Below are 27,456 nucleotides of genomic sequence, written 5' to 3'. Positions count from 1 at the left end.
CCATCACTACATACAACATTAGGTGGTGGCATAACATCTGTCAGGGATGGAGTAGACCAAGCTTGGAGGGCGGGGGGCTGGACTCGATGACCTCTCGAGGTCCCTTCCAGTCCTATGATTCTATGATCTATGATTTTTTTTATAACAAGCTGGACTCTGTATGATACCATAGCTTTCTCCCAACTCCTGACTGCACAGGGGAAGGGGAGGTTGAGATCTCATTTTCTTTTGCCAGTGGCTTTTTAGTTCTTCCCCAGGGATTGTTTTGTGTAACCCTCCGCTTATGGCTTTGTAACAGGCAGTGCTGATACAAGCCAAGACTGTAAAGAGCTACACCCAGCAACATTTGCAGGCATGGTGTACTCAGTGCACATACTTGTCACCATCAGCTTCCATACTGCTGTAATCCATACTAACCTCTTAGTTCGTGCATGCAACTGGAGACCTGACAAACATATACAGAAAATAGTTCAAAGAAAAAAAAAGTTCATGCTGAAAAATTGAGTTTCTTCCTCCAGTCCGCCTCCCTGCCCTGCAAAGCATAAGCTTGGTTTGGTAGAAAGAGGATATTTTTCTTCTATTAACTGGCTTGTTGTATTGTAACAGCCAGTTAACACAAGTATTGAAGGAAGATCCCTGCATACCTCAAGGACATTCCCCCATGTCCTGGCTGCCTAAATCTAATCCAAAAAGGCCACTATAGCTGTTCTGCTTCATCAGCACATATAAACGGGCAAAGAACCTGAATTACTTCTCTCCAAGATAACCCCCCTCTGGTGACAGTGCTGTAGGAATCAAAGCAGAAACTTTACTGTGAGGGCAAAGCAGCAGCCATTAGGGGAGTGATGTAGCATTCAGTACTGCTGAAAGATGCTGAGTGAGTGAGTGAGTATTTATTTTTCCACAGAGATTAAGGCTATGACACTGTCTCCTTTCAGTTTCTTGACAAGTGCTTTCACTAGGGGAAACAAGAACTCACTCTATGATGAAGGGCTTAATGCTTATGTTGCTCTGTGCCAAATAGTCATCAGTTGATTTAATATTGAAGATTTATGAACATTTTCATTATCCCTTCTTCCATTCCAGTGCTACTAGCCTATAGTGACTGCTTTAAAAACACTTTTCCCCATACCACAAAGACTATTAATTGAGTTCACGCTGCTACTACCTGTACATTAATCTCAAGCCAAAAGTCATATTAGGTCATTAAAAAAGACTGCAAGACATTTTATTAAAATTCCATGCTGCACATAAACATACAAATGATGAGAAAAGCAAGACTTGGAACCATGCATGTGTATTCTTCTAGAATATCCTTTGACAAGTTTGCAATGAGCTAGAAAAATAGGCTGTTGAAATCACAGTTTTAAAGGTAAGACTGAAATGTAAGTGCAAGAGCAAATTGAAAAAGAATGAATAAAATTCACTTGTACTTCAAAACAAGGTACAAAATATGTCACACAGCTTTATAGCTTAGAAAAGCTTCAGTGTAGTAAGTTAGAAGTTCAGATAAAACATGTAACCTCAAATACTCTGAATGCCAGTAAAACCACATTGTCATTATTAAGCTGAAACAAAATTAAAATAGGGTACTGTAGAGAAAAATAATATTTTTCAGAATCGAGTATTCTAATGACACCAACATACAACTTTTTGTTATTACTTCATTAATGAGGAAGCAGTTGTATAAGCTTTATGCTTAGTCACAACATTCAAGGCAGCAATTCCATATTGCTTTAGAACTAAAATTCTCTTAATCATAATTGCTTAAAATTTGACACTAACAAACCATGATCTTTTCCCATTCCTCACCCTTGTACCTAACACTTTGTCCCCTCCTCCCAAAAAAGCCCATCTTATTCCAAACCTGATACATACACAAAACACTACTGTTGTGGGCTGAAATTAATCCTTATGTTTCACTGCAGGGAACCCTCTCCATCAGTGTTCTAATTTTTTCCATCCAAGTGTGGAATAAGTTGTGCTGCCTGCACAAGGCACGTGCAGATGTGTACCACTGCTAGAAACACATGCTGCCAGTGGTGGGCACTCTGCTAATCAGCTGGGTGGAATCTGAATCTCTCCTGAGTGGTTGCTCAAGCACTCAGCTTAGAGGAAACGCTGCACTCCAGAACTCAGTCAGGTCATCGTCTCCGGTACTATTCTTCAGACAGAAAGAGGAATACTTTTGAGTACTGTAATAAAAATAAAATGCAAACTAGGAAAATTTAGCAACTGTTTTGTTTGTTTGGTGTTGAGGACAAAAAATAACCAAAGAAAAAGGGGGAGGTATATGACCTCAGTCTTGCAATAGGCTCCACACACATCTGTGGCAAACTCAGCCAGTTTCAATGGAGCCCTTTCAATTGCACCAGGACATTCCAGGGCTCATTGCCAGACCAAAGGTTTAATTTATTCTTTAATCATTTTGTAGCTTATTTCATTGTGTATTGCAAAAATTCCACATTTATAAAAAGTCATGTTCTCTTCCTCCCACTTTTCTTCCTCCTGGCATAAGAAAGGTCAGACAACAGATCAATACATTATTCAGTGTTTATGCACTTGCTTGCTTGGGGAAACTTTTCCATCTGACAAACATAAAAGTACTGACTGTTAATTTACTGTAAACAAAAAACAGCCACATGTACCCCCTTTCTGCCTTGCACCTTTTGATTCTAGGATTCACACCTGACCTGTGCAAAGTGAGTAGTAATGCTAACACTCTGCACATGTAAACGTGACTATGAACCTGAAAGACCATGGAAAATCCGACTCCAACTCTGGGGACTGACTTCTCTTTAACTGCTAAATACTTATTAAAAATCTGGGACCCCTGCTTTTCATAAGGTTAAAGCTTTATCCTTATGTATCTAGTATGTTAAGAGGTTTACTGGAGTCTTCTGAATTATCTTGAGTACAATTGGAATTAACCTGAATGCTGTGTGCTAGCCAGAAAGTATGGAATGGAGGAAAAAAGTTAAAGTAATATTGCTCCTGTGATTTAAAAAAAAAACCACTATAACTTGTCTGAAGATATCTCATGGGTTGGGGGTTTCTGCTTTTTTGATTTAACCTAAGAAATATTTAATATTTATAACTTGTTTTGTACTGTCCTCTTGTCCTTTCAAAAATAACTAGTCAGCTGTTCTGGCCGAGTACTTGCCCACTACACAGTAAGAAAAGCTTCCTCGGCAGGACTGTATTTTCTTCAAATTACTGCTGGCATTGCCATCTGCTTCTGTACTCATTTCATCACTGGCTTATTCACATTGTTCCAAAAGTCAAAGTGCCCTAGTAAGATTCTAGTAAGTACTATTTTTGTCTGCTTTTATTACTTCTCCACCTCATCTTAGAGCAGTGGTCCCCAACCTTTTGAGGTTGTCGGGCGCCAGGGGGCGTGGCCGTTCGCCCGCCGGGCGCCAGGGGGCAGGGACACTTGCGCACCCGGGGGCAGCCCCCCCCATAGCCGCTTGCCTGGGGCCGGGGGCCCCCCCATAGCCACGCGCCCGGGGAGCCGGCCCCCCCCGCAAACACCCCGCAAGTGCCACGCGCCCGGGGCCGGCGCTTCCCCCTCCCTCCTGCAAGCGCCGCACGTCCGGGGCCGGCACTTCCCCCTGCCCCCTGCAAGCGCCATACGCCCGGGGCCGGGGCTCCCCCCTCACAAGTGCCGCGCGCCTGGGGCCGGCACTCCCGCAAGCGCCGCGCGCCCGGGGCCGACGCTCCCCGCAAGCGCCACGCCATGTGCCTGGCACCAGGCCAGCCCCGAGCACCTGGCGGGTGCATGCAAGTGCCCCCGTGGGCGCCATGGCGCCCGCGGGCACCGTGTTGGGGACCACGGTCTTAGAGAATGAGAAGGAGGACAAAAGGAACCAAATGCCCCATATAGCTGGGTTTGTTTTTTAAACTTTAAAAAGCATGGCATACTCTGTACATATTAGATTTTCAGAGCCGCTCACCTCCCATTTGTGCACCTAAATGAACTGCTAAACTTGCAATTACCCAGCACCCAGTAACTTCTAGAAGAATTCAGTGAGAATCCCTGGGTGCTGACCACTTTGAAAATCTGATCACTTCAGAAATGTAACTACTTCCATTAGGTCTCTAAGGGTGTGTCTACACTGCACCCATTGCTCGAAATAAGCTACGCAATTTGAGCTATGCAAATTGCGTAGCTTATTTTGAGTTAATTTCAAAATAGTACTCTTTCAAAATTAAATTTGAAATAAGCTATTCTGTGGAACGAGGTTTACAGGGACATCGGAATAGTGAGCCCGTTATATTTCAAAATAACAGGCTTGCTAAAAAGATGTGGAATAGCTATTTTGGGATACTGGAAGTATCATGAAATGGCACTGCAGTGTAGATATACTCTAAGAAGAAGCTGAGTAGGGCTATGTGTAGACTACAGAGTTTTGTCGGAAAAACGGCCGTTTTTCTGACACAACTTGAGTTATGTCCATACTGCAAGCACGTTCTTTCAACAGATTTTTGCGCAATTTATAATCCTCATTCTATGAGGAAAAGCCTTTCTGCAAAAGAGCTCTTTCGGAAAAAGGCATGTGTGGATGGGGAGGGAGGAGTTTTTTTGGAAGAAGAGGGAAAAGGAAAAAGCACAGGTGCCCTGGTGGTCATACTATCCATAGCAATCACTGCTTACATGAGAGATAGCGTCCAGACTGCCTGGATGCTCTCTTTCGAAAAAGCGCATCACTTTTTCGATGTGTTTTACAGTGTGGATGCTCTCTTGTGCAAGAAGTTTTTTTGGAAGATCTCTTCCGAAAAAAGCTTTTTGCACAAGAAACTTGTGTCTAGATGTAGCCTAGGTGTGAAAATCCTGCCAATCATCCTTAGTACTAGTTGAATTCATCAGTAAAAGGACACCATGAGGGAGGAGAAGATGGACAAACTTGATTTTCAGATATTTGTTTAACAACAATTATTATTGCTGCATTTAACTCAAACAAGAATTTCTTCATCCAAATCTTTGCAAAGGTTAACATAATGTATATAAAGAACCTTCTCTAAGTTGTGATGTACGATCTTAATATAAGACATGAAAGCATCGCCTCCTTAAACTGTTTAACCTCAGAGACAAATGATTCGAAGTTGCACAAAACATAGACAGAAAAGTACACTTTCAAGGAAGCCTGCTCATTTTGACATTGCCTTGTATATCTGAAAATGTACCAACATTTTGACTTGTATTACAGCAAATGCTAGTGTTTACAAAACAACGCTCCCCAGGTCTTGTGCTTTAACACTGTAGTCTGCAAAGTTTAAAAGCTCGTGACAAAGTTTTAAAAAATTGAGAAATTTTAAAAATTCATTGTTGGTCAGTTATTAAAAAAAAACCAACAGAAACCTCGACCAGTTCTCTGCATCTCTAATAAGACAGCAGTGCTTTCAAGAAGACACTTGCATATACTCACACCTTAAACTTTTTCATAGGCATGCACAGAATAAGATTGGTGGGGTGCATCTAATGTGCCATATAGTACTACCATAAATGCTTGGAAATAGTACAAATTGGTTAGAAAATTAAAATTCTGTCAGTTTTGCATATCTGTTGTATACTGAGGTAATAGACACTATAAAAAGTCACATCCACCTCTGCACTACTATTTTTATTGCTGAATAAAATTAATACTGACTTGATGTTTAAACCTACTGCACACCAGCACATTAACACTAATGACAAACATGATTTCATCATCACTCCTAATACTACCAATGTAGCACAATATTCAAAGCCAATTAAATAGGTTAGAAAAAATTATTTATATTTTAAAAAACACCACATTAATTCCCTCCTCTTCGATGGAGGGGAAGAAACCCTGGTGAAGGTAACTTAGTTTTTCATAGATGCCACTTAATGAATTTAAAAAAATAATACTGCCATCATTCTAGAATTTCTAGGTGACACTTTAAATAAATCCACAAGTTCTTAATAAATAGTCCTGTTTTTTTTTTTTTTTTTTTTACCCCCTTCCTTCCAATGGACCGTAGGGTAACATGCAGTGAGAAGCACCATGGAAGCCCTCCCTGTGGCCTATGGCTTTTTGTTAGATGCGTAGTTGATAGCCCACTTCATTCAACGTAGTGAGATCACCCACTTTCTTGTCCATCACTGCAGGCCTGCAATCAAAAAGAGAGGAGGTGGTCAGCATCTCTCACAGAGATTTGCAATTTAAAACACTACTGCTAAAAGAAAGAAACGAATGGGCCAAAGTCTCTTGTCACTTAATCCAAGGTAAAAATGAACTAAACAGGAAGCAGCCATGTTATCAGTTGAACATTGTAAGGGCAGGAAGATCAGAGCTGCATGCAGAGTCAGGGAACAGTGGGTAAGCCATTAAAACAGCAAAAGTATTCTCAGAAATGCAGGATTTATTTAGAAAAAGTGAGAGAAAGAGAGAGTTAAAAAACCTCTTCTAGCATTTTTCCTTTTTTCCCCAGTGAATATTTATTTAGCCTGTTCTATTTGGATCAAAAATTCTGGGAGCTGTTTTTGGTGGGTGTATCATTTACTACTTAGACTTTTTTTCCTGCAACACTGTCTCTACCACATTTGAGAACAACTTATACCTCCAGATCAGCGGCACAGCCATGGGTACACGCATGGCATCACAATATGCTAACATCTTTATGGCTGACCTAGAACAACGTTTCCTCAACTCCCGTCCCCTCCAACCCCTTCTCTACTTACGCTACATCGATGACATTTTTATGATCTGGACGCATGGACAAGAAACACTGGAGATATTCCACAGAGATTTTAACAACCTACACCCCACCATCATCCTCAGCCTGGACCATTCTACACGAGAGGTCCACTTCCTGGACACCACAGTACAAATCAACAATGGAAAATTAGACACCACTCTCTACAGAAAACCCACTGACTCATACAGTTACCTACATGCTTCCAGCTCCCATCCAGAACACACCATACGATCTATCGTCTACAGCCAAGCCCTTCGATACAACCGCATCCGCTCTAATCCCACTGACAGAGACCAGAAGCTTCAGGATCTCTACCAAGCATTTATAAATCTCAACTACCCACCCGGAGAAATAAAAAAGCAAATTGAAAGAGCCAAACGAATACCTAGAAATCATCTACTTCAAGACAGACCCAAGAAAACCAACAATAGAACACCACTTGTCATCACCTACAATCCCCAACTTAAACCTGTCCAACACATTATCAATAAACTACAGCCTATACTGGAACAGGATACCATACTCCAAGAGGCTCTGGGAGACAGACCCATAGTCTCCTATAGACAACCACCTAACCTCAAGATGATTCTTACCAACAACCACAGGACATACCACACTAATACCAACCCTGGTACCTTCCCTTGCAACAAACCCTGTTGCCAGCTTTGTCCGCATATTCATTCTGCTGATACCATTATTGGACCTAACCAAGTGAGTTATAAGATCAAGAACACATATTCCTGCGCATCCAGAAATATAATTTATGCTATCGTGTGCCGAAAGTGTCCGTCTGCTATGTACATTGGACAAACATCTCAGACACTTCGCCAAAGGATTAATGCCCACAAAACAGACATCAGACAGACAAGATCACAAAGAAAAAACTATTTCTTGCCATTTCAACCAGAAAGGACACTGTCTCAACTACTTCACCACCTGTGTTCTTCTACAAAGACCTTTTACATCTGCACTTGAAAGGGAATCCTCTGAACTGTCATTCATGTTAAAATTCGACACTCTCCGGGGGGGGGGGGCGGATTGAACAAAGACCCCAACTATCTTACCCATTACCAGGATAGCTTCCCCAATTATCACCTCTAATACCATTAGCTCACAGACATCTAACTTTCCCCACCTCTAATTTCATTAACTCACAGATACTTACCTTCCTTCCTCCCCTCCCCCCCCCCCCCCCCCCCGCATCCCCCTTCTGTCCTGAAATGTGATTTGTCCTTTTCATATGTGTTCATTTTTTTAATTGTATCCTTTGGTATATATGGTTGTGACTATTTTCTTCCATGAGGAAGTGAGTCTGGCCCAGGAAAGCTCATCATCTAATAAACCATCTTGTTAGTCTTTAAAGTGCTACATAGTCCTGCATTTTACTTCTACCACATTGTTTGGACAAAACTTTCCAAATGAGTTGTAACTGGAGCAGTTTTTGTTTTTGTTTTACTGTTAGCTGAATGTATAGCTTCTGCTCTGGTTCAGTGAATTGCACCCTTTAAGGAGAGGGCAGAAAAGAATATATTTCTACTATGAATTCACATAGTTTTTGAGATTTGGGAATATTATTGTGAGTAGCTAGTGCTCCTCTGACTATTCACAAGCTATTTGTTCACTGATTTGGTTCTACAACTTGTTCTATAAATACTTCCATCCTCTTCTGAACTGTTACCATGTGTCCTATCTAGTGTCCTAGTTAGCTTCTGAACACTTTTCAGAAAGGAAAGTGTCTTAACTATAGGCCCAGTCACCTGTGAGAGGGGATTAAGCCTGAGAAGATTTCTGCAAGGCTTTTGTTGAGGTTTTTCACATATTCCATCCGAGGGGGTGGCGGTTGGCCTTCCAAAGGAAAGGTCATCGCTCCATCTCCCTGAGCCTGTACAGCCACAAGAAACCAAGCCAAGGCCAACACCCTGGCTCTGTTGCCTCAGCCTTAAAGGAGGAATCCTACCAGTTGGTTCAGCAAAGCCTGAAGTTGTATTAACTGTCCTCTGCAAGTCTGATGTAGATGGGATGAGTCCCTGGGGCCTGCCCACATCTTCCCAACTTGACTGCTCCCACCAGTCCCCCTGTCTGTGAATCCCAGTACCTGCAACATGCATTGCATCACGTGGGGTGGGGCGGAGGAACATTGATATGGAAACACCAGAGCCTCCTTTATTTTCCCCATGGTGGGGGAAGTGACTTGCATAGAGGGTCTCCTCCATGTGGATTATTATGGGGGATAGAATCAAGCCTTTTGATTGTGCTATTTAAATCCTATATGAGCAATTCCAATCTTCCTAGCTGAGATTGTCCATCAGACTGCATTGACTGTTGGAACTGTGACTAAAATGGTAGCCTCAGCCACTTATCAGCTCCTCAGTTCATACAGACTGTGAAACATCTTCAGGCAGCGGCGGATTTGGGACAGGGCGAGCAGGGCGGCTGTCCCGGGCCCCGCGCTTGCAGGAGCCACGGCGCATGCGCCGTGTCAAAGGGGGGGGCACGAAATTGTGCTGCCTGGGGCCCCGCGGCACTCTCATCCGCTCCTGTCTTCAGGTATTATTAAATGCTGCTTTAAGTCTCTGTGTAGATCCTAATGAAGTACATCAATCTCTAGCCTTCCAGAGAAGCACTAAAACCACTCGTTAGATACTGCATAGAAAACGGTAAAGTCAGTCTCACTAGAAATGCACATTACTACACTCACACACAACATGCATTTCACAGAATAGCAGCTAAAATGACATATTTTGTAGGCTGACATTTGGCAGCACAGCTGCGGCTGTTGATATTACATCCAGTCCCTAACACTTCATGGCTGTGTCTAGATTGGCATGATTTTCCGGAAATGCTTTTAACGGAAAAGTTTTCCATTAAAAGCATTTTCGGAACAGAGCGTCTAGATTGGCACGGATACTTTTCTGTAAAAGCACTTTTTGCAGAAAAGCGTCCGTGCCAATCTAGACGCACTTTTGCGCAAAAAAGCCCTGATCGCCATTTTTGTGATCGGGGCTTTTTTGCGGAAAACAAATCTGAGCTGTCTACACTGGCCCTTTTGCGCAAAAGCTTTGCACAAAAGGGACTTTTGCCTAAACGGGAGCAGAATAGTATTTCCACAAGAAGCACTGATTTCTTACAGTAGGAAGTCAGTGCTTTTGCGGAAATTCAAGCGGCCAATGTAGACAGCTGGCAAGTTTTTCTGGAAAAGCGGCTGATTTTCTGGAAAAACTGGCCAGTCTAGACACAGCCCATGAGATTCAAAATGAAACAAGCTTTCCAGTTTCATGAAGTTCAATCACAATGCCCAACCCCGCTGCTTAGAGTTTAGCAGAAAGAACAGAATCAACCAAAGGGCCCATTGTGTGCTACGGCAGCCCTTTGCAATTTAGAGGGCTTATGGGGAGTGTTTGGTTTTTTCGCTTTACCCTTTTAAATTTTCCCAAAGAGATAACAACATGTAGCTTTTTATTTAAATATATAATTAAATAATATGTATCACCCTGCGGCTTTCAAGTGAACGGGGCCTGGAGTCTCTTCTGAGCATTACGCTGGGAGGACGCCAGTGAAAATAAGAGGGGAGGGGACTCAGACTATGCTGGCCTGGTCCTGCAAACAGTGCCTGGCATAGTGCTCAGCATCCACAGGAGCAAGCTGTTGACCCAGTAGTCCCTGCAGGATTAAATTCTAATTCAAACGCAACTAATAATTAATCTCAATACTCATTTGAGTGCATTTCTGTGGAAAGCTAAATGCCTGGTGAGATTCTTCCCCCTGATTCGATCCAGATGGGTTGTCTAATTAGAAGTTTTCATGGATTAGTCTATCCCTGTTGTGGTTCACTTGTAACTACAGTAAATGCACAGAATTAACTCAAGATTATCTTTGGAAAGCCTGGATTAGCATTCTTCTCTCTCTATTACTAGGAAAATGCAAAACTCATTAACCCGTAATGAGCAATGGAAGGAACTGAAACTGTTCTATTTGGATGCATTTACACGGGGCTGGAGATACCCTATGGGTGTAAAAGGCTGGAACCTAACAACATAATAGGAGACAACATTTCAGACCACTCCATCCACTGCATCCACAGCACCGCACACCCAATGGGGGCTTATTAAGCACTGGCATGCCTGGTGGGGGAGATACGGGGCAGCTCTACCAGGGGTGCAAGTAAACTCACAAAAATCAAGATTAATGAATGTGCATTGTGTGCACTTGCAAGGGGCCAGTTAGGTTTCACCCAGCCACTTTGCTGTCAAAACAACTGCTGGGCCAAATTTGACGAGTGGTGTTCCCTCGTGCCACATGGGGTCAAAGCACCACTCAGGTTTCATGCATGCCCCAGCAGGGTCCAGATCCCACTGGTGCTGCCACTGGATTCGCTGCATTGGACCCAATGCAACCCCGCTGGCCAAGAGCCCAAAAGTAGGAGTGAGGTCTAGGGTACTACTCCCATGGCTAGTGGGGCCAGAGCTCTGGGAGAGACTGGAATGGGAGCAACCACATGCAGGTAGAGCACTCTCATCCCTGTAGAGCTGGCAGCAATCCCAGTCCCTCTCATGCCCCTTCCACCAACCCTGCGTCTATTGAATCATGGGGTGACACTGCCTCGGGGGCGCATATAATCCACCTAGAAAAGGAAAGTCACAAATCAGCTCTTGAGCTCAGGAAAACACTTTTGTGAAAACATTTCAACTTCAGTACATTGTCTCCTCCCAGGAAGGGCCTATATAATCTTACTGTCGACAACAAGCAGCCTGTAATAACAGCTTGCCATCAGCAGGTGAACACACTCCAGCAAATGCCACGTATCTTATTCAGCCTCTGCCAGCTTCACCCAGGATGGGTATTGTGGGAAGGGCCTCTCGGCTCTCTAACTGGCTATAATTAGAGCATACAAATAAGAGATTCATAAAGAGAAAAGATGCACAACACTCATATACACTCCTTAGCTGTTCATTGTTTGGTTTGGAATACGGATGCCTGAACATTTTTTTTTTGTTAGCTGAGTAATTTGAAGGCATCTCAAAACAGCTAGGTTCTTCCAATTTCCAGCAAACAAGGGTGGGGAGTGCATAGGTTCCGTTATGTATTTCCTTCCCTGCATTAGCTAACTTTTGGAAACCTTTTAACCTTGCAAGACTAGCATATGCTCAATCAATCCTCCCAGTCACTTACTTAGGCCTTGTCTACACTAAAAAGAAGATCACTGCTGCCCACGATCAATCTTCCAGAGTTCAGTTTAGCATGTCTACTTAAGACCTACTAAATTGAACTCGGTGGGTGCCTTTGCGAGGAGTAAGGGAACCCAATGGGAGCATTTTCTCCATCAGCCTCCCACTGTGGGGACACCACCGAGTTCAGCTTAAGGTAAGCAGAGTCCAGCTACATAGCTGGAGTTGCATACTTTAAGCTGAGCTGCTGGGTTTAGTTTAGACCTGGCCTAAGTGCCACTAAACACACCTCTTTGCCCATTCGCTTCCCCACCAAGTCTGAGGGTATGTCTAAACTACATGGCTTCGTCGACGGAGCCATGTAGATTTGTTTGTTCGGCAAAGGGAAATGAAGCCGTGATTTAAATAATCGCGGCTTCATTTAAATTTAAATGGCTGCCGCGCTGAGCCGACAAACAGCTGATCAGCTGTTTGTCGGCTCAGCGTGCTAGTCTGGACGCTCCCCTGCCGACATGAAAGCCCTTTATCGACCTCCCCGGTAAACCTCATCCTACGAGGCATAACGGGGAGGTCAATAAAGGGCTGTCAGGTCGGCGCGGGAGTGTCCAGACTAGCACGCTGAGCTGACAAACAGCTGTTTTTCAGCTCAGTGCGGCAGCCATTTAAATTTAAATTAAGCTGCGATTATTTAAATTGCGGCTTCATTTCCCTTTGCTGATCAGCCTAATCTACATGGGTCCATCGATGGAGCCATGTTGTTTAGACACACCCTGATAGCTCCACCTGTACTAGACAGGAGCAAACAGTTGTTTAGCCAGAGTGGGGCAAAGGCTCAGAAAGCCAGGGAATACTGGAATTGGAAGGAACCGTCTCCCAACAAGAGGCTGCCTACAATCATAGACCCGTCTGCAGGGCAGTTCCATATGGCTTGGCTGAAAAGAGAGGCGTGTGGCCACTGGCCGGTGCCCAAGCTGCTGATTGCAAGTTAGTGTGTTTTTGAAACAAGGGACAGATTCTGCTCATTCACCTCAGCATTTACAGCTGTAACTCCGCTGGCTTAGTCACGCTTCATTTACCCTGCGTAAACGACAGTAGGTCATGCTCCACGGGCCAGCGCGTTAAATATATTTTGCTGCCCTAGGACATAGCTAGTCTCCAGTAGGATAGCAGATGAGGCGATTTTAAAAATTCCATTAGATGCCTAGCTGCGTCTTTAGGCACCAAAATACCTTTGAAAGTCTGGCCCTTGGTGACTATAGTGAACCACATTCTAGTGTGAAGAGGCTGTAGAAATTATGCTCCTTTTATTCTGATGTGCCGTCATTTAACACCAGCTTTTTTAATCTGTACCTAAACCAGGCACCTCAATCCATATCCAGGCACTTTTATTAGAGGCATGATTTCCAAAGGAGCAGTTGCAACTCCCCTACAGGTCATAGAATCATAGAATAACAGGACTGGAAGGGACCTTGAGAGGCCACCGAGTCCAGCCCCCCACCCTCAAGGCAGGACCAAGCTCCGTCTACACCATCCCTGACAGATGTCTATCTAACCTGTTCTTAAATATCACCTCCCTTGGCAATTTATTCCAATATTTGACCACCCTGACAGTTAGGAATTTTTTCCTAATGTCCAATCTAAACCTCCCCTGCTGCACTTTAAGCCCATTACTCCTTGTCCTGTCCTCAGTAACCAAGAGGAACAAATTTTCTCCTTCCTCCTTGTGACACCCTTTTAGATATTTGAAAACCACTATCATGACCCCCTTAATCTTCTTTTTTCCAAACTAAACAAGCCCAGTTCATGAAGCCTGGCTTCATAGGTCATGTTCTCTAGATCTTTAATCATTCTTGTCGCTCTTCTCTGTACCCTTTCCAATTTCTCCACATCTTTCTTGAAATGTGGCGCCCAGAACTGGACACAGTACTCCAGCTGAGGCCTAACTAGTGCAGAGTAGAGCGGCAGAATGACTTCACGAGTTTTGCTTACAACACACCTGTTGATACAATCTAGAATCATATTTGCTTTTTTTGCAACAGCATCACACTGTTGACTCATATTCAACTTGTGGTCCACTATGACCCCTAGATCCCTAGGTCAGTGAGCAGCAGTGAGTACTGTGCACCTCTGAAAAGCAGGACTCTTTGTTAGATGCTTGAATATGGATTTAGACATCCAAGTTTAAAATTCTAAGCCTAAGTCTCGTTCTCTGATGGTAGCCAGTTAGTCTCACAGCTTAGTCTTTGTGAAAAGGCCCTAGACTGCACACAGATTGAAGAAGGCCACTTTGTGCACACATATAGTTCTTGTGGTGTTCCTCATAGAGTAGGTCTGATTAATCTACGTTCCAGGCTGAATGGCAGACCTGACATTACACCTTAGTGGTACAGGATGTCCCCACTCTACGACCAAGATATGTTCCAAAAAACGTGGACATGTAGCGAAACGACATAAAGCAGGCATTTTTTTTTTCCTGCAGCAGACTTCCGTTTGTGCTAATTGGTCTTTTGTGGGGGAGGGGTGCAATGTAGAAGCAGGGAACAGGAGGACTTAAAACACAACAGTTCCTACAAGCGTCAACAACTTTAGTGTGAGGTGACATATGCCAGGACAACGGATAGCCCGGGAGCCCTGCATGGCAGCTGCAGGCTACTGGTGGACTTCGGGTCAATGAGCAAACATCCAGAGTTACTATGTAAGTAATCATTTGGCAACTTTGACTTCTCCTCTTCTCTCCCTCCCAGGGAGTCTAAGTCTGGTCTGCTTGAGGAGAAAGGAGTGGCCTGAAATCTCTACAGCACTACATGCTGCATCCCCAGCCCCCAGGCAGGGTTGAGGGGGAGAGCATGGCTCAGAAAGCAGTCTTACAGTTGTCTTTCCAAGCTCCTGTGCCGAGGACATCCTTCCCTAGCTGGATGCAGAAATTCAGATCCCCTTCTTTATGCCACTAGCCTAGCAGGAGCAGCCTAGCCTAGTCTCATGCAAGGAGACTCAATTCCCCGCTCCAATCAGATCTGCTGCCTAGATACGAGTCATCACTATACAGTTAAAGTCTTTCTTTTATGATAACTCTATTTAATATAATTAGAAATGGAGCACAAAACCACCAGGCAAGCGTAGGGTCCAAGGTAGGTGTGTGTGTTTCACATGGAAATGCAGACCATGGACTCTCCACATGGCCCCAGCGGGTCAAAGCTAAACTACTTTTATTTTGCTTGTCCTTTCATAATAAAAAAGCAGTAAGGAGCAGGTTGCTGTGCAGCTGATGCTTGCTCAGCAGTTGGCTCTCAGAAACCCTGAGGCTTCTTTGTAAAACCAGCGGCATTGACACTTCTCTCCAAAATGAACATCTGTGCCATTTGAACAATTCTGGTAGCAGCGTTAGAAACCCAGAAATGGAAATATCCTTCGAGGTGCGCAGGGCAAGGGAAAGTGCCTGGAGTGGCAGGGCCTAGAACTACTATAATTATCCAGACACTAAAGGAGGATTGGAGCCCTGCTAATAGACCCAAAACATAATGAATATGAATTCACATGTAAAATGTAAACCTGCTATTAAATCGTCAGCTGCTCTATGCATTAAAGTATATTTAGTAAGTCAGCCTAACTTCTTTAGCTGCTAACAAAGAATTATACCAAAGGCCCTCTGGGAACTTACTGAAAAAGTGATCATTATAAATGCTGAATAATTTGTGGCCACATAAGTCCTTCCTTGTTGTGATTCTGCTGCACAGCATGGACTTGCAGAATTTCACTTCATCCTGGCTAGCATCCTCTTACTCCAGACCCACAGACCCTTACCACTTAAATTTAGTGACACTTTCCATTAGCTGCTAGCAGTACAGAGCCTCTGATACATAGTCTTGATTTTATCTTATAGAGAGCTGTGCCACATACAACTAGCCAGGATTTCACAAGGTAGTTAAAGGAAAAGTGCAACGACTAACTGTAAGCTTTGAGATCGTGAATTACTTTACTAAGAACAACCCCTGATACAAAGTATTTGTCTAACTTTGAGGGCAATGAGAGTGAAAGGAAAGTCTCTGCTCATTTCACTCTCTCCGCAATATGGCGTGTTCTCTCCACGAGAGCTGCCATGTAACCCAGTGGCTAGTCTTCGCCCACATAGCAGGGCAGAGAATTGAGGTCCGGTCTGAATGAACCCAAGAGCAGGAACTCTCCATGCCGCTGGCGTATATGTTCTGTTGTTTTTATTATACACCCTTTTGGTGACTATAACATCTCTCCCATCCCACTCATCTCCAGAGAGGGAGCCACACCAAAATTAACGAATACTTAACAATGGGATTCCTCTTCCAACATGCACAGCAGACACGCAGCATCACCCCAAACCTACAAATCCTCCCTCCCCCCAACCCCAGCAGCTCTGTTATTAACAGACCTTAGGAAATTGAGTAAAGAGTATGCACAGTACCACCCCTATGTTAGCACCAACAGCTAGAGCCAGAGTTAACTGGAAAACGCGGAGCAGATACAAACAGGGAAACTGCCATGGTGGATGAATCCCAACTCCAAATCTATGGTGTAGCTTTAACTGTGTCCTTACCCTGAATTTCCAACCCACCAATGAATGGGGCATCAGCTGAAAAAGAACACATGAGCGGTAGGAATGCAGAAATACTCACGACTTGTCTCTTCTGCACACACGTCTCTGAGGACTGCCTTGCCTTCGGCGAGGGGACAGTGACTTGCCCCGTGATCTCTCTTTGATTGGAGAATGGGCACTTGCTGGTTTCAGAATCTGGAAAGAGGTGGGGAAGAGAGGCAGTGAATAAAGATATCTAGTCATCATTATCTAAAAATTTAAAGATCCCGTGATAGCACTGGAGACACAGAGTGTAAGTCCGTTAAAGTCAGCTGGATTCTCAGCAACCCGTCCCTTGACCATTCAGACATCTGGGAAGAGTTTCTGTAGGGTGATTGTTTTCATCAGCATTACGTTCACACCAGTTTTTATTCTAAGGATCTGATCTTTTAGAGATAGCATATGCATTATTACAACCAATGAATAGCCCCAGGTAAGTCCAGGGGTGAAATCCTGATCCCCCTGCAAAAAATCAATGGGAATTTTGCCATTGATTTCAATGTGACTTTGATTTCACTGAATGAGATTACTCACATGTGCAAGATATGCATGTGCTGAAGTCTTCACAGGACCAGGGCCTTGAAATTGCAACATTCTCAAGATAAGGACTTTGTCTTTTCCATCTTCTGCACGAGGCTGGGCCCAACGTGTATACATAGTAAAAATAATCTTTACTTGCCTACTTGATTAGAATGCACTTCAGATACCAGCATTCTGTCTGGTACTAAACAGGTAACAGAAGGCTGAAATCATTCTAATTCCATATGCAATTAAATGTATTACACTAAAATTAGAATATAACTTAAGCCTAAAGCTTTCATACCATTGTAGAGCTTGATTTTTCTCTCATTTAGCTTCATTTTTACATTAATTCTACCAACTCCTCATTTACCCCAGGATGATAGAGAGAGGAATTAGACCCATTATTCTCTGTCTAAAAAACCCATAAGGATTAGACAGCTTTTAAAAATTGGGCAAAATATAGTGGGCCACAGTTCCTCAGCGGGCATAATCAGAGTCGTTCCATTGTGGCAATTTACACCAGCTGAGTGTCCAGCCCTCAGTTCCTTTGGTGAAAGGGTGAAAGAACAACAATGCAAATGCTGTTCCATTTCTCCCTGTGGCACACTGAGCCATCACAGTGGGACTGCCTTCCGTGCAGCAGTTCATCTCGTCCCAGGTTGGAAGATGAACACTAGAAAGCTTTGGGGTGTGTTATAGGAGCACAGGATGACCCTTGTTTTCCACATCTGGAGACCATGGGGAACGCTCTTCTCAGTTACATCAGTGTAGATCCAGAAGAGTCAGTGAGTTCCTCCAAATTTACATCTGTGGAACTGAGCAGCATATGGCTCCCTAGTTGGTTTGGTCCAGCATGGAAATCAATCTGGTGTTTCTTCCTGCATTTGGGTCTGATGGACACTAGGCAAATGACTCATTGTCAACAATGTTTATCATCCATCCACCTTCTCGACAACCTTCTGTTTAACACATAAGTTGGAGTTGATGGAAACAAATCTTTTCCTCGCCATCACAGGAAGTATATGAAAAACCACAGTCTGTCGATAGAGGGAGGGAAAACAGTGGGGCCTCAACTACAATGTTCTCAACGATCTGAGAAAACCCACTGGCAACATTTCCCTTGTGGATTTGGACTTTTGTTGGTGCACAGCATAGGCCACCAGAGTGTGGAAGAGCAGGGTGCTGCAGGTTGCTGCGGGTCCACTGGCAAAGCTGTACAGGGGAGCTTTTGTGTCACCTGAAAATTGTTGACACCCACACAGGTAGCCCCTTACTTGTATAACCTCTACATCGCTCAAGTTAAAACCTCCAGAAACATAGCTGTGGCCTAATTGTTACGAATTCTCCCCCTTTGTTACATAAAGGAGCTTCATTGGAATTTTTCAGCAGTTACATGTTTGCACATGGTGGGAGCTGCCCCCCCCACATACTGCTGCCTCTATTCACAGGCAGCAGTGGTGGGGGAGGGGCAGGTGGCTCCATGGGACCTGGTACCTATGCATACCCACTCCTGCCTCTCCTTTCCGCCCCCCCATGCTGCTGCCCCTAATACGGAGTCAGCAGCGTGGATGGAGGGGGCTGCGGGTAACTGCACCCAGGCTCATCAGTTTCACATCCCTAAGAGCTGCAAATGAAAAACACTATGCAGAAGCTTACTATTAGGCCAGCAACGTGCATGGAGTGAGAGCCCCACGTATCAATCTGCATTCTTCCCTGAACAGGGAATGTGCTCTGTCACACGGGTCTTGCTCCAAATCTTGCAACTTCTTTTTGCTTTCTCCCTTTCAGTACCCTTCTGGCATGCAGGCACATTTGAGACCTTACATGTCGTGGAGGAATCCTGCTTGGTCCTTACTTATGGAAGGAGTCCCCCAGACTCCAATGTGCAATATCTGACAATATCCCCTGAGGTTAAAAGGCCTAATCCAAATAATCTGCCAAAGGCTAATAGGCTTTGGGAAACCAAGAGATCTTTGTAAGCTGCCCTGACAGGCCAATCAGCTACAATGGGTCTGGACTGCAATGCAGAACTTTGCAGTGTTGCTGTGGGACAGAGCACCCTGGTGCTTCCCGAGTTTTTGACCAATAACACAAGCCAAGCAATGGGCTTCAAACTAGCCAGACCATCTAAGAAGCTAACAATGGGTGAAATTCCAAAGAATGATACACGGCATGAATCAGTTCCATTGCCTGCAGGTCAGACAAGTCAGATACTATCTGACTTACTATTAGAATACTACCACTGGAAGGGACCTCAAGAGGTCATCAAGTCCAGTCCCCTGCCCTCATAGCAGGACCCAGCATCATCTAGAACCCTCCCTGATAGATGTTTGTCTAACCTGCTCTTAAATATCTCCAGAGATGGAGATTCCACAACCTCCCTAGGCAACTTATTCCTGTGTTTAACCACCCTGACAGGAAGTTTTTCCTAATGTCCAACCTAAACCTCCCTTGCTGCAATTTAAGCGCATTGTTTCTTGTCCTATCATCAGAGGCCAAGGAGACAATTTTTCTCCTTCCTACTTGTGACACCCTTTTAGATACCTGAAAACTGCTATCATGTCCCCTCTCAGTTTTCTTTTTGCTAAACAAAACAAGCCCAGTTCTTTCATTCTTCACTCATAGGTCATGTTCTCTAGACTTGTAATCATTCTTGTTGCTCTTCTCTGGACCTTCTCCAATTTCTCCACATCTTTCTTGAAATGTGGTGCCCAGAACTGGACACAATACTTCAACTGAGGCCTGATCAGTGCAGAGCAGAGCGGAAGGATGACTTCTTGTGTCTTGCTCACAACACTCCTGTTCATGCATCCCAAAATCATATTTTTTTTTTACTCATATTTAGCTTGTGGTTCACTATGACCACTAGATCCCTTTTTGCAGTACTCCTCCCTAGACAATCGCATCCCATCATGTATGTGTGAAACGGATTGTTCCTTCCTAAGGGGAGTACTTCGCATTTATCCTTATTAAACTTCTTCCTGTTGACCTCAGACCGTATCTCCAGTTTGTCCAGATCATTTTGAGTTTTGACCCTATCCTTCAAAGCACCCTCCCAGTTTGGTATCATCTGCAAACTTAATAAGTGTACTTTCTATGCCTTCATGTAAATCACTGATGAAGATATTGAACAGAACTGGTCCCAAAACAGACCCCCTGCGGAATCCCACTTATGCCCTTCCAGTAGGATTGTGAACTGTTAATAACTACTCTCTGAGAACAGTTATCCAGCCAGTTATGTACCCACCTTATAACAGCCACATCTAAGTTGTATTTGCCTGATTTATTGATAAGATCATGTGAGACTGTATCAAATGCTTTACTCAAGTCTAGGTAACCCACGTCCACCACTTTTCCCTTACCCACAAACTCGTTATACTATCAAAGAAAGCTATCAGATTGGTTTGACATGATTTGTTCTTTACAAATCCATGCTGGCTGCTATCTATCACCCTATTACCTTCCAGATGTTTGTAGATGAATTCCTTAATTACTTGCTCCATTATTTTTCCTGGCACAGAATTTAAACTGACTGGTCTGTAGTTTCTTGGATTGTTCTTATTTCCCTTTTTATAGATGGGCACTATATTTGCCCTTTTCCAGTCTTGTGGAATCTCTCACATCTTCCATGATTTTTCAAAGATGATAGCTAAAGGCTCAGATAGCTCCTCTATCAGCGCCTTGAGTATTCTAGGATGCATTTCATTGGGCCCTGGTGACTTGCAGACATCTATCTTTTCTAAGTGAATTTTAACTTTCTTTTTTTTAGTTTATCTTCTAAATCTACCCTCTTCCCACTAGCATTCACTATGTTAGTGTTAGGCATCCCTTCATCAGACTTCTAGGTGAAGACCAAAACAAAGAAGTCATTAAGCATCTCTGCCATTTCCAAATTTCTGGTTACTGTTTCTCTATGCTCACTGAGCAATGGGCCCTCCCTGTTCTTAGTCTTCCTCTTGCTTCTAATATAGTTATAGAAAGTTTTCTTGTTTCCCTTTATGTCTGTAGCTAGTTGGAGCTTGTTTTGTGCCTTTGCCTTTCTAATTTTGCCCCTGCATACCTTTATTGTTTGCTTATATTTATCCTTTGTAATTTGTCCTAGTTTCCACTTTTTATATGACTCCTTTTTGAGTTGTAGATCATGCAAGATCTCCTGGTTAAGCCAAGGAGATCTTTTGCCATACTTTCTATCTTTCCTACACAGCAGAATAGCTTGCTTTTGGGCCCTTAATAATAGCCCTTTAAAAAACTGCCAACTCTCTTCCCCTTAGTTGTTTTTCCCCTTAGTCTTGCTTCCCATGGGACCTTACCTACCAGCTCTCTGAGCTTACCAAAATCTGCCTTCCCGAAATCCATTGTCTCTATTTTGCTGTTCTCCCTTCTACCATTCCTTAGAATCATGAACTCTATGATTTCATGATCACTTTCACCAAAGCTGCCTTCCACTTTCAATTCTCAACCAGCTTCCTCCATATTTGTTAAAATCAAATCTAGAACAGCTTCCCCCCAGTAGTTTTTTCAAACTTCTGAAATAAAAAGTTGTCCCCGATCAGGGTTGCCAACCCACAGAAATTTCACTTACAGACAAATTTACGGACAGACAAATTTTTTAACTAACATAATTTTTATACTATATTAAGACGACATAAATGGCCAAAAGTGAAAAGTAATTGTTGTCATTCATACATCACAAGAACAATGTATATAGATTTTGACATTGTAAACTTTAACGGTAAACAATATTAAATTACATAAATTGCCGATGTGCTGACGCTAATTCGGCGGGATAATGTAAATTATAACATCACATGGATCACGTGATTCATGTCACGTCACCTCAACTATTGATCTAAATAAACAACTAAAATGTTCAATTTCCTCTGCTCCACAGTAAAATGGCTGAAGCAGCACAGAAGAAATAATTGCTGTTTTTTGAAATTTTATAGCACTTTTTTTTTTACGGACTTTATGGACATGTCCAATTTCGGCTAATTTTTTACAGACTGTCCATAAATTTACTGATGGTTGGCAACCCTGTCTCCAATGAAGTCCAAGAACTCATTGGATAGTCTGGGCCCTGCTCAGTTAGTTTCCCAATAGATGTCTGGATAGTTGAAGTCCCCTATCACCACCAAATCTTGCGCTTTGGATGATTTTGTTAGTTGTTTAAAAAAGCTTCATCCACCTTGTCTACCTCGGTAGGTGGCCTGTAGTAGACCCCAACATGATATCACCCTTGCTTTTTTACCCCCTTTTAACCTAACCCAGAGACTCTCAACATATCTGGTTCCTACATACATCTCCACCTCAGTCCAAGTGTATACATTTTTAATATACAAGGCAACACCTCCTCCCTTTTTTTCCTGCCTATCCTTCCTGAGTAAGCTGTACCCTTCTATACCAGTATTCCAATCGTGTGTATTATCCCACCAAGACTCTGTGATACCAACAATGTCATAGTTGTATTTATTTATTAGCACTTCCACTTCTTCCTGCTTATTACCCATACTTCTTGCATTTGTATATAGGCATCTAAGATACTGATTTGACCTTGGCTCCCAGTTCTGCCTTGTCCCTCCTTTTTCTCTGCTATTATAGCCCACCTTCCCTCCCATTTCCAACCCATCTCCTAGGTCTCCACGTTCTTCACTTACCTGTGGCTTTTGGTCACCTGCCCCCATTAAACTAGTTTAAAGCCTCCTCACTAAGTTAGCCAATCTGCATCCAAATACGGTCTTCCCCTTCCTCAAAAGGTGAACTCCATCTCTACTTACACTCAGGAAGGCAGGGCCTCTCCCTCCACTGCCTTCTTGGATTCCTAACTGCTCTGCACAGCTCACTGACATTACTTTGAGGTGAGCAATCTGGGTTACAAAAGTACTTGAGAACAGAAAACAGGGTGAAGAGAGTCATGTCAGACTCACACTACCTCCCGCACATGTGTACATCGGCAGGAGAGGGGCTGTAGCAGCAATACTAGGAAGTCTCCGTTAGGCAGATTTACTACCCATTTTCCACTTGCTATTCAGAGCCTGACACAAACTGGCGCAGGCTCCTGAACACCATGTCACAGGCATTCTCGGCCAGACATGAGGAGAGGGGAATCAGAAGTGGCATCTGAAGTAATTTACAAAGGATGCCGCATAGCTCTTTGAAAAGGGAAGCAGCCCTGCACTTCCTGAGTGCACCTGCTTTACCCTAATTGCCGACAGATGGCTGTAAAGACATCAAAGCCAACGGCACTGCCACTGCAACTGGCTCATCCCCCTCAGCTGTCACTGAAGCACCCTCAGGAACTCCAGCCAGAAAGGGACTCATATGCTCAGCTCTTTGGCAACTGCAGACCTTTGTCTGCAAGTGTCCTCTAAGCTTTTCTATCTGATTCGCCAGCTGGGAAGTGCCACAAGTCTAAGGGACTAAACAATACCAAAGAAAAGTTATCATGCCGCTGATCCTGACCCAGAGCACCAATTCTGCTGCCATCAGTGACCAGTGGGACAGCACATGCAATGAAGGGCTAAGCCCGTTCCAGTCATCTGGGGAGGAGAAATTGTTTACAAGGACAGTGTGTGCTCGTGGACCCTGAAGACATAGGGTACTGCACATGTAACTCCTCCTCAGACTTAACTTCAGCTCTCTCATTGGATACCCAAGATAGGGCAGCAACTGGCAGGCTTTCCTATGCCACAGGAGGCCCTGGCTGACATACTTCCTTGGCCTCGTTAGGCACATGAGGGCCTACATCAGGGCTGGGGAACCTCAGGCCCAGGGGAGTCCGGGCTTACTCCAGGAATGGAGCACACAAAATCTGCTAGCCTGGCCCCCATTAGGCTCTGGGGTGTGAGGGGAATGTGAGGAGTGTCGGTCTTCTTAGGGACCACATCAGTGAGGGTTCCCCAGCCCTGTGCTATATTAACCCAGCAACTCAGAGGTAATAACAGAACTGCCTGACACCGCACTCTCACCATGTCCCTTCCATAATGAAATTCCCCACCTTCCAAAGCCCAGCAGGGCTCACACCCTTGGCAGGGGAGAGCAGGCTGGAAGGCAGTCATGACTCTGGCGACACAAAGGGGTGGGAATATAACCCTACTTCTGCCTCTGACGAGTCCTCAGTGGGGGAAGAGCTGGCATAGCTGGCTCCTACACTTCCCTCCCACTGCTCCTACTGCAGAAGAGAGGGCATCGCCAGAGTAGGCTGCCAATGGTTATACTCAGCTGCCTTGGAGCTGCTGTAAAATGCAACATGGCTGAGCAGCCAATCAAGTAGCCATAACAGGTTCCCTGGCAGTATGGGACCATCACTGTGCTGTCCCAAGCAGGAAGCTGATGCAGCAGAGAGTCCAGGCCAATAACTGGAGCATGCCCATGGCTTCCCAGACTCCTGTCCCCCACACCAGAGATTCACTAGCTCTGCTCAGTGATTTTCTTCTGAGCTCAAGACTCAGCAAGCTATTTGTTAACAGTGCACTGCTTGGGTTACAGAGGCAAGAGGCTGGCAAACATGGGCCACTTATAACTAGGAGAAGTTCTAGTCCACTAGTGTCAGATGAGAAGGGAGAGATCCTACAAATAATGTTCCAGAATAGGCCTTGGAAACATGCACCATGCAGTTCAGGAGAAACAGAAAAGGACAGAGTAGATGGACTTACCAACATACCTGGTCTGACTTTAATCTCACACTGGTTTTACTCTGGTTTGACTTCATTAACATCAACTGAATTATTCCCAATGTACTCCAGTGTAAAGGAGATCAGACCTAAACTCCCAGGGGCTTATGGAAATCGTGTCATACACTTACCTTCATTCTCATATCTCTGGCATATTTCTCCAACTCCTTCCTTATGTCTGTCCTCATCATCTTGGCTACATTGAGGACCAGCTGCTTCCACTCAATGGGCTGAAAGCTGTGTGGCTCATGCGGGACGTATAATCCAATTTTTACTTTTTTGACTGAATGTAAATACTTTTTATAGGAATCCTCAAATTCAAAGACCAGATCAGTCAGAGTTCGATACATCAGAGGTTTGTCCATCAGATCAGATCGTCTGCTCATGCCCAGTGAGCCATACCGACCATTGCAGTAAAGCCCAAGCACCACATGATGAAAATAATTTCCTGAGAAGTGGGTTTTAAAGCTGATTGGGAATCGTTCCACAGAAGGCTGCCCATTGGTCAGGTATCTGATACAGACTGTGTCAAGGCAGTTTGGGGTAAAGCTTGCAAAACAAATCTTGTTTTAATTCTAAGGCCAGTCCCCTTAGCCTGTCTACCCTAGGGGCTGAGATTCCATTACAGTGCCTCTGCAAGGGAGGTGCTAGAATACCCATTGCACTGACTGGTGGTGAGACATAGAAAGCACCAGGCCATGCATCAAGTCAGTAGCAGAGGCAGGAAGGGCCTGACTCCTAGGGCCCTGACCGTGCCTGAATGAAAAGCAAAGCTATATCAGGATAAAAGAAAACTAGCACATCTCTAATCCCAATGCAGAGTTCCTCAGTTTAGCATTCCCAAGAACCTTCCTCTGGTTCCATTTTGGAGGTGGCTGCTGTTCAGAGTTTTGAGAGGTGGTTTTCTGTATATCCGCAGCCTTCAGGTACTATGAAAGATCCTACTTCATGGATCTCTTTTTTATATTCCTTTACCTTTCTTCTGACAACCTGTGCCATGGGACTGTTTTGTCATCAGAGAGCCCATTAAATTCATGAACCAAGAACAGCTAGATTAAAGAAAGGATTCAGGCCAGACACTGACCCAAAGAGATGACCAGGAGTCTTTCAGCCTGGCCTGTTATGGTGATTCCAAACACACCTTGAGAAGTTTCAGAGGAGAGCTGAGTTAGTCTGTAACTGGAAAACTTAAAAAACAACCAATAGTCTAGTGGCACCTTTACAGACTAACAAATCATGTAGATGGCATGGGATCATGAGCTTTGTTGGGCCCAGCCCATGAGAAGTGAGCTGCCTTATAGCAGCATAACACAATACTCCACAGGGGAGCTACCTGTAATTCATTGCTTCAACCCGTGATGCCACTTCTGTGTGATCATCTGTCGAGTGGCTCCCTCCAGATTCAGGACGAGTGCTGATTGGCTCCTGTGGGAGCCAACTCTAGCCATCCTCTGCCAGCAAGGAGACTGGGTCAGGAAACAGACAGAACCCTGACAACCTTGGGCAGGCAAGTCTCCCTCTGCGCATTAGGACAGATGGGTTCTGCCTTTGGAAAACCTGGTTTCTTCATTTATTAATCACAACAAACCAAATCAGGCAAGTCCCTCTGGGCAGCAGCCTCTTTTTTTTCAGGCTGAGAGAGGCCATTACAAATTCTGGAGGTGACATTTGGCTGCTTTCTTTTCCCTTTCTCACCACATCAACAACTGACACTAAATACCTACCCTACTGCACGTGTCTGGAATGCCATGCACGTGACAGCGGCTGTCCCCTTGGCTGTCACGTTGGGGACTGAATCAGGGACCTCAGAGCCGAAAGCATTAGCTGCTATATATCAACACAGCATAACACCCACCCCATGACTGGCTTACAGATGCAAGGGGCACAGACAAGGTCATCAGCAGCACTTTCAAATTCCACTGATCTAAGATCCCTTCCCTCAGGGCCATGGTCATGGCTCACTGAAACAAAGCATGAGCTGCACACACCCATAGCACAGCCCTGCACTCCTCCCTCACACAGCCAGCTGGTTACCCATGATCCTCAGCTGCTCTAGTAGCATAGGGTACGTCTACACTACAGCGCTAGTTCGAACTAACTTAGTTCGAATTAGTTAATTCGAACTAAGCTAGTTCGAACTAACGCATCTAGAACTAAAAACTAGTTCGAACTAGCGTTTTGCTAGTTCGAACTAGTAAGTCCACATTGAGTGGACTCTGAACAGGGCTTAATGATGGCCGGAAGCAGTGCCGGCAGGGCATAAAAGGAGGACTTAGAGCATGGAGATACTGTCTCAGGCTAGCCGAGGGCTGCGCTTAAAGGGTCCCGACCCCCACCCTGGACACACAGTTCTAAGGGGTGCCCCGCTTGCAAAGAAGTTCTGGCTTGGAGTGCCCTGAGTGCCCACACTGGGCACATCACACCACTCGGCCATCAGCCCGGCTGCACTTGCCGCAGGCTGCCATCTGGGGAGAGGGAGTAATTGGGGGGCTGCAGGAGAGCTTCCACCCCCAGAAGCCCGCAGAGCCAGCCCAGTCCTCCCCATCGGGGGCTCGTACCCCATTCCTCCCTCACCTCCTTCCACTTGCCCTTCCCTAGCCCCCCTTCTTCTTGATGTACAAAATAAAGATAACGTTTCTTCCAACATTGACTCTGTCTTTATTGAAAAAAACTGGGGGAGACTGGGAAAAGGAGGTGGGAGAGGGGAAGAGAAAGGCTGGGAGAGGGGAGGGCAACTAACATGATCAGGGGTTGGGAACAGGTCCCAGAT

At 44.5% G+C, this 27,456-nt stretch overlaps 1 protein-coding gene across 1 annotated transcript in view; it reads right to left on the bottom strand.

Annotated features, from left to right (window-relative positions):
• Nucleotides 1-1,193: 1,193 nt before the first annotated feature.
• VASH2 (vasohibin 2) overlaps nucleotides 1,194-27,456 on the bottom strand; it is a 100,632-nt gene continuing 74,369 nt past the window's right edge. The window contains exons 6-8 of the mRNA XM_014575269.3: nucleotides 24,818-25,199; nucleotides 16,535-16,650; nucleotides 1,194-6,135 (exon numbers count right to left, since the gene is read on the bottom strand). Coding sequence (XP_014430755.1) covers nucleotides 6,063-6,135; nucleotides 16,535-16,650; nucleotides 24,818-25,199 — 571 coding nt within the window. The 3' untranslated portion in view covers nucleotides 1,194-6,062. The remainder of the gene's footprint in view (nucleotides 6,136-16,534; nucleotides 16,651-24,817; nucleotides 25,200-27,456) is intronic.

This window comes from Pelodiscus sinensis, chromosome 3 (assembly GCF_049634645.1).
Source record: "Pelodiscus sinensis isolate JC-2024 chromosome 3, ASM4963464v1, whole genome shotgun sequence".
Classification (NCBI taxonomy): domain Eukaryota; kingdom Metazoa; phylum Chordata; order Testudines; family Trionychidae; genus Pelodiscus; species Pelodiscus sinensis.
This window is presented reverse-complemented; position numbering and strand designations above follow the sequence as displayed.